The sequence below is a fragment of the Cyclospora cayetanensis genome, unplaced genomic scaffold (assembly GCF_002999335.1).
Source record: "Cyclospora cayetanensis isolate NF1_C8 unplaced genomic scaffold, CcayRef3 CcayRef3_contig_53, whole genome shotgun sequence".
In the NCBI taxonomy this organism is placed as follows: Eukaryota; Apicomplexa; class Conoidasida; order Eucoccidiorida; family Eimeriidae; genus Cyclospora; species Cyclospora cayetanensis.
In genome coordinates this window covers 176,172-182,784 of record NW_020312514.1, presented here as the reverse complement: position 1 = coordinate 182,784, position 6,613 = coordinate 176,172, and the positions used below count along the sequence as shown (strand labels likewise).

Here is a 6,613-nt window from a genome sequence, read left to right as displayed (position 1 = left end):
AGGCCCTAACAAGGAATCAAGAGAGGTAGCGCTGTACCACTGTGCTTCGCGGTTGCCAGTCTTATTGCCGCTGTTGTTGCAGAGGCTTCTATTGCCCGTTGAGGCTTATACAGGTACAGTTTTCGATGCGCTTGGGGCTGCTGCAGTGGCTTATCCTGCTTGCTGCTGAGACTGTTCGCTTGTCCACTTGAGCAAGATCTTCACCCTAAAACCCCTCAGGCTTTGTGCCCACTAAGCAGAGGACAAAGAGACAAGTAGCTAGTCTCGCCTAGAGTTTAGGCACCGCGTTGGCTGATGGCCGAGCCTCACACGAAGACCATATGGGGGCACCCACAAGTGGCTAGAGTTAGGGAATTACGGCAGACACCTCTTTTTTTCGCAAGTGGCCAAGAGAAATACCCTAAAATAACCTCTTGGGCATGATCAGACTGTAAACCGCATGCACGCAAGTGGACAGGCTAGTCGTCTACCTGTTGGCGGCGGGATCGTCGAACCACCTACTCCCGCCTCGAAGGCCTACACCCTGAACCTGAACCCTTAATTCTAGGTTTCCCGCTTTTGCGGCCTGGAATTTGTGCTCTTTCGGCACTCAATCAATCTCGTATATACATATCGATATATATATATATATATGCGTGCCAAGTGCTCCTCCGTCTGCACAGCCTCCAGCAAATTCCAGGATGACGGACTCCCTGGCGAAGGCAGTTGTGCGCGGCGACGCTGATGAAGTGAGGAGACTGCTGGAAGAAGGCGCAGATCCTGCAGCGTTTAACAGGAAAGGAAGTGAGACACACAAGGAGAGTCAGAGCCAGCTGCAGACAGTCGCCGCGGAGCGACGCACATAGCAGGAAGGCAGCTCCGTAGCAAAAGGCGAATGAAGGCGGCACGCCTCAGTCACGAAGCGCAGTCGCATTGCAGAGCAGCTGCATGCTGTAGTCCCCCGAAGAAGGCCTCCTCCGCAAATGGCGGCAAGCCCACCCATGCAGAAATGCGAGCGAGAACGACGCAGAGGAAACGGAGGGTGGCAGCGAGGTGGCACACAGGCAACTACCCAGTTGGCGGTAATAAACCAACTCAAACGATCCTTGTCCGATTGCTTCTGTTGAGGCTTTTCCTGTGCGCAGTGACTGCGCTGCATCTCGCTGCGCAAGAGGGGGACCCAGACGTTCTGACGGCGGTTTTAGAGTCCCCTTACATCTCTATCAATGCTGCAGATGTGCGTTGTCTATGAATGCTGCAGATGCGCTTTGTGATTGGCCGCTTCTACTGCTCTTTCTGCCCGCTGTGGGATCTGCGTGTTCCTACGGCACAGCTCGACGCCGATGCAGCTGCGGCTGTTGCTCTCCCGTTGCCCACTGCTCTGGCTTATGCTGATGCTTGTTTGCTGCAGAGAGACAAAGGGCTTACTGCTCTGATGCATGCAGTGTGCGGGTGTCAAGGTGACCCCTTCATCGTCAGGCAGGGTGCGTGTCTTGCTGCCATTGTGGCTGCTGGCGCTGAAGTATAAACTTCGGCTGCCAAAGTCCATTATGTCCTCCCATGCGCCTCTGTTTTGCGTGCTCAGTTCTTTCGGCTAAGGGCTGCGACGCCTTAGCGACAGACAAGGAGAATAACAATGTCAGTCTGCCACAGTTGCAGTAGCGGCGGCAGCCATGTGTGGTGTTCGGCTCGCATGCGCGTTCCCTGCATCTGGACAGCCCTTCTCTTGCTGCTGCTGTTTCTACACCTTCTCCTACGCTGCCTCCCCACACCTGCTGGGCTGCCGCTTGGCAGAGACCCTTCCTGTGAGCAGCTCGCTTCCGTCTCGTCTCTGTTCGAATCGATTCATTGTTTGCGGTGCTGTCGTGCAGGCATTGCACTGGGCTGCCAGTAAGCTTGAAGTGGACATGCCTGCTGCTGCCCCTGTACTTGCAAGTGGTGCTGCAGCTGCAGCTCCAGTTCGCTGTGTGTTCTGCTGCCACTGCCGCCGCAGCTCTTGGACAGACCGGCGTCATAACGCTTCTTCTTAATCGAGGAGTCCCCCGAGAAGCTCTCAACGCTGCAGGAGGTTTGTTGGTGTTGCTCTTGTAGTGCAGTATGTGTGTGTCTGTGTGTATGTGTCTGTGTGTGTGTCTGTGTGTGTGTCTATGTGTATGTGTGTATGTATGTGTGTATGTATGTATGTGTTGTTTGCGCTGCTGCCTCCGCGAGGCCATAGCGTCCTTGTGCTTGTGCAGCAGCGTAGCAGCTTCTGCGATGATTCCGCTGGTGTGATGCTTGTTTCCGCTGTGTAACCGTTGCCTTGGTGCGGCAGTCACTATGCTGGGTGCTGCGCTGCTGTTGCTGTGGTGCATACAAAGACACCCCCTTGCTCATTGCCCTGAAGGAAGGAAATGAAGAGGCCGCGTTGCTGCTGCTGCAACGCGGCGCATGCCCCAACACGAAAGATTCCCGGGGAGCATCGCCTCTGTAAGTTCAGCAGCAGCAGCAGCAGCAGTGTAGCAGCTGTTGTGCAGGAATTCCCCTGTTTGGCGCGTTGTCGCGTTCAGAAGCGGCCTTGCCAGCGGAAGCTGCGCTTAGCCTCCAGTTGAGCGCTACTCGAGCAGCACACAGCGCGACACTCCCCTTTTGGGGTGTTCGTCTGTTCTGCCTCAGACAGATAGCGCTTAGCAGCCGCTTGCTCTCCGCTGCCGTGGAGATACTCAACAGCAAGAAGTTCACAGCTGCGGGCTGCGTGGATAACGAGGGCAACACACCGCTGCACACTGCTGCGGAAGAGGCAAGTAGCACAGCGGGAGCGTTCCGCTGTGGACAGCACAAGTGCGCTGCCTGCCTCCCATTTGTATGCACGAACACAGAGGGACTGCTAAGGGGTCGAGGGTATTTCGCCGCGGGCGCTGCGCTTGCAGGGCTTGAGCAGCCTTATGAAGCTTCTCCAGGAGGCGGGATTTTCTATGGAAACACCCAACATGGCTGGTAAATGACAAGAGCCGTAGCGGCAGGCGGCACTGCCGCTGCTCCTGCGCGCTGACAAAATTGTTTATTGACAGACACAGGGACACGTGCAGCAGTCGCGAGGGTTGCGATACAGGCACCGGCAACCACTGTGCGTCTGCGTGAGTCCAGGAGCGACGCCCGCCACGATCGTCGAAATGCGGCAGCGCCAGCAGGAGGTGAGCTAGATCTGCTGTTTGTCTGCTGGAGAGTATCCTCTTTGTAGGTGCAGCACGCACATGCCACTGCATTCAGCTACTGATGCTTCTGGCAGAGACAGCAGTCCGTCCACGGAAACATGCGGCTAGAAGCTAGCTGTGTAACTTTCCTACTACTCTGTGTGTCTGCGGCCTCAGGAGGAGGAGCGACAGCGACATGCCGCTCTGAAGGTGGGTGCCTGCGTGCAGCGAGTGCTACTGGTGTTTCTTCTCCTCTTTAAGGAGCGCCTGTTGTTTCACCAGGCGTGCGAGCAGCAGCTACGGAAAATGTATAAATTGCATGTGCAACAGCGCTCATCCACAGGACTAATGCCGCGCCTCTTTCTATGCAATGCTAGGCGTGTCGCTTTGTGGCGTGCGGCGTTGCTGCTGCTGCAGGAGAGGGGCGAGAGAAAGCGACAGCAAGCAGTAGCAGCGATGCAGCAGACAGAAGTGACCGCATTCTGTGCAGCTGCTGCGCTCTCGGAGTCAGTGCAAGAGGCCTTTTTCAAGAAGCGCTTTCTCTATGTGGACGAGGCATTCCTTACGTTGGATGTAAAGCGCATGCTGCCGCCTCTTGTGTTTTGCTTGCTGAGGGTGCAGTAGCATGGCTGCTGCTGCTGCCGAAAGGAATGTTGTTGCAGCTTGCTGCTCTGAGCTCTTCCATGCGCTGTTTCTGTGTCCTAAATTGATCCCAGGCGCGCTGCATGCTGCTACTTTTATGCCGTTTGTGCAGGACGCTTCACTGCGGAAGATGGGTCTTAGCGCTTCAGAGCGTCTCCGCTTCAAGGAGGTATCACCAGGGTGCAGGCGCCACCTCTTAAAAAGCAGCGGCACAGACCAGAGCCCCTTTCAAGCATGCATGCAGTCGCAGCCGCACAAGAACAAATGCGGCGGCTACCAACAACAGCGACGCAATCTGCATGCGTGTCTTTGAGGTTTCGTGTCTCTATACACAGGCGGTGGAAAATCACGCAAGAGAACAACGGCAACAGGGTGCGTTTTCCTGTTGTTGCTGCTGCTCGCTTTGCGGCTGCCCATAGTCCTCCTGGCGCCAACGTCGGCTGCTCTTCTTCCCCTCTCGCATGTGTCTGTCAAGTCGCTCTCTGTCGGTTTTGCTGATTGTGCTCCTGCTGCGAATCTGCCGCCACCATCACTGCTCGATCCGCTGAAAATCCGATGCTGCTGAATGTCGCTCAGAAGAACGAGAGACCGAGCAGTTGAAACGGGCAGTTGACCGCCAGACCGTCATGAAACGGATTGTTGCATGCAGTATGTTGTCCCTGCTGCTTCCCATGCTGTTGCTGCTGGTTGTGTGGCACTTTTTGCACGGTTGAACCTCTGCGTCTCGTGTGCTGCTGCGGTGCAGTCGTTCTCCTCGCATCCATTGTTCTGCTGTACTTGGGCTTAGAGTTTGTAGTTATCAAACAGCAACGCTAAACCTTTTGCTGCTGTCGTCGTTTGCTGCTGTGGCTGCGTTGCCCATAAGTCAGCGAGCACCGGGCCGCTCTGGCTCCGAAGCCTGGATTCAGCAGAAAGGCATCGTCTTTCTGCTGCAGCCAATGAGTTTTACTGCCAAGTGACCACAGGGGCAGCCGTAACACGAGCTGCAGCGCTCTTAAATGGGGGAACAAGATCCTACGGGAGATGCTCTTTGCCGGTGCTGATGATTCCTTCTGTTAGCTTTGAGGCCGCGGTGGATACGCAGGCCGTTACTGTAACAACTAAGGCAACAAAGGCACAACGGGTGTGCAGATGTCGCTGGTCAGGTGCCCCTATCCTCTTGGATAGCTCCCTTTCATACGTCTATTCCCGTGGAAAGGGCACTGCCCCCTTACTTTTACTTGTGCTGCCTCCTTTAAGTCGCGGCCATAATTAGGGGCGCCGGTGATCTGTCTGCCTCTCGCTTGTTCGCTCGCTACCTGCAACTAGGGTAGTGTGTTTGGCATGCTCTCTCTAATGTATTTTCTCACTCTTGCCCTACCCTTCCCAGCTCCGCTCTCAGCTTCACCGTCGGCCTATCTGTCCTCCCCTTGTGTCACTGTGTCTAAATGTATCTGTTCCGCTTCCCATTTCTCGTCTCGATGCCTAGAGTGCTTGCCATGGCCTTAACCCCCCCTCCCCCCTTCGCCCCCCTGTGTGCTCTGCCGTATGCCTCAATCACTGTAGCTTCCCACCCCCAGCTCCCACAAGCCGGCCCTTAGCCCTCCTCTCTCTGCCCTTTGACCACAGCTCTCTCCCCTTCCTCAGCAGCGCTTCCCTTGAGCCGCAAACGGTTTCAGGGTTTAAGCTGTCGGAGAGTACTCAGAATCGTCCGCTACTTTCTTATACAGCATGGCACGGGGGCCCCCCTGCTGAGCCGCCAAGGGCCCTTGTGGTATTCGCTGGGGAAGTCCTAGCGCCGCAGCGCGTGACCAGGCCATAGAATAGTCGCGAGGTGTTAGCCAAGAGCTGACAGTAACAAACCGCGGCAGAATACTGTTTCCACTGTTGTCGCTGTTGCTGCTGTCATCGAGCTTTAAAAGGCGGGAGTAAAGGTACCCTGTGGACCGCGACGGCAAGTGAAAAAGCAGCACAAACATCGGCATACAAAGACAGCCACACGCACCGAGCCAAGGAAACCCTTTTTGCAGCAGAAAGCGGCACTTCGCTGCACAAATCCCTGGACTTCCCAGCCCTGCACCACGTGCAACAGCCCAGGCAGGAATGACACACAGAGGCTGCCTGCCGCTCACCTTGTTGCTGCTGGAAGAATCTGTGGAGGTCTTTCAGCTTTTCAATTGCAGTATCTTCATCTGCCTTGTCGATATAGAGCTTGCTTACGTGCACGTGCGTCTGCTGTGAGTGCACAGGAAACAGTTCATAGGCCGTGTCAGAATCAGGATTAGTGAAGCTGAAGCCAATAGCGCCACCCGTCAGCAGACAGACGCCTCTTCCTAGAAATCCCAACCATGTGCCGCGCTGCTGGGGATGCACCGTTATACGGGGTGCCATCCTCCTGCGGCTTCTTCTGCAACTGCTGGTGTGGAAGTACTTCTATTGCTGCCCTAAACTTTGTTGCTCAAGACGAGGCCCGGTAGCCGCTGTGCTCGGCTGCAGCTATTCTGGCTGGCGTTCTTGCGTTGCTGCAATTTCGACTGCAGCTGCTTTGCATGGGGTGGAAAGGAAAGACACCCGGCAGCTGCGCGTAGGCTGGAAGCGGCAGAAACGGTGCTGCACCGGAGGTTGGTAAGCTATGCTTCCTTAGAGGCGAAGTTTTATCCTATCGAAATGCTGCATTCCAAAGCTATCCCTCCTCCTCAAACGCATTGTTGAATCGAGACCTTGCGACACTCTGTGGCGTACAGCACCGAGTTTGAGGGCTCGCCACATGTGGCCTCTTTGGCGCGCTCCGAAGTATGCTTCAATCGATTGTAGAAAAGGGCTTACAGTTGCATGCAGAC

General features: G+C 55.6%; 2 protein-coding genes across 2 annotated transcripts; one reads left to right on the top strand and one right to left on the bottom strand.

Annotated features, from left to right (window-relative positions):
• The first annotated feature begins 680 nt into the window (after positions 1-680).
• LOC34620547 (ankyrin-2) lies at positions 681-4,610 on the top strand. The gene is given in 12 exon segments (XM_026334920.1): positions 681-783; positions 1,125-1,216; positions 1,391-1,463; positions 1,973-2,047; positions 2,340-2,448; positions 2,635-2,758; positions 2,889-2,971; positions 3,071-3,152; positions 3,570-3,725; positions 3,907-3,963; positions 4,152-4,263; positions 4,540-4,610. Coding segments are annotated over 12 exon segments (1,137 nt in total).
• Positions 4,611-5,455: 845 nt separating this feature from the next.
• LOC34620548 lies at positions 5,456-6,164 on the bottom strand. Its single transcript, XM_022733795.1, has 2 exons — positions 5,906-6,164; positions 5,456-5,712 (listed from the first exon to the last, which is right to left on the bottom strand). The coding sequence occupies exons 1-2, from the start codon at positions 6,162-6,164 to the stop codon at positions 5,456-5,458; spliced, it is 516 nt and encodes a 171-aa protein (XP_022587288.1).
• Positions 6,165-6,613: the final 449 nt, after the last annotated feature.

Coding starts and splice junctions, on each gene's coding strand:
- LOC34620548 (XM_022733795.1), bottom strand. CDS start 6,164: ATGGCACCCCGTATAACGGTGCATCCCCAGCAGCGCGGCACATGGTTG. Junction 5,713..5,905: donor ATTCTTCCAGCAGCAACAAG/GTGAGCGGCAGG, acceptor CGCGGTCCACAG/GGTACCTTTACTCCCGCCTT.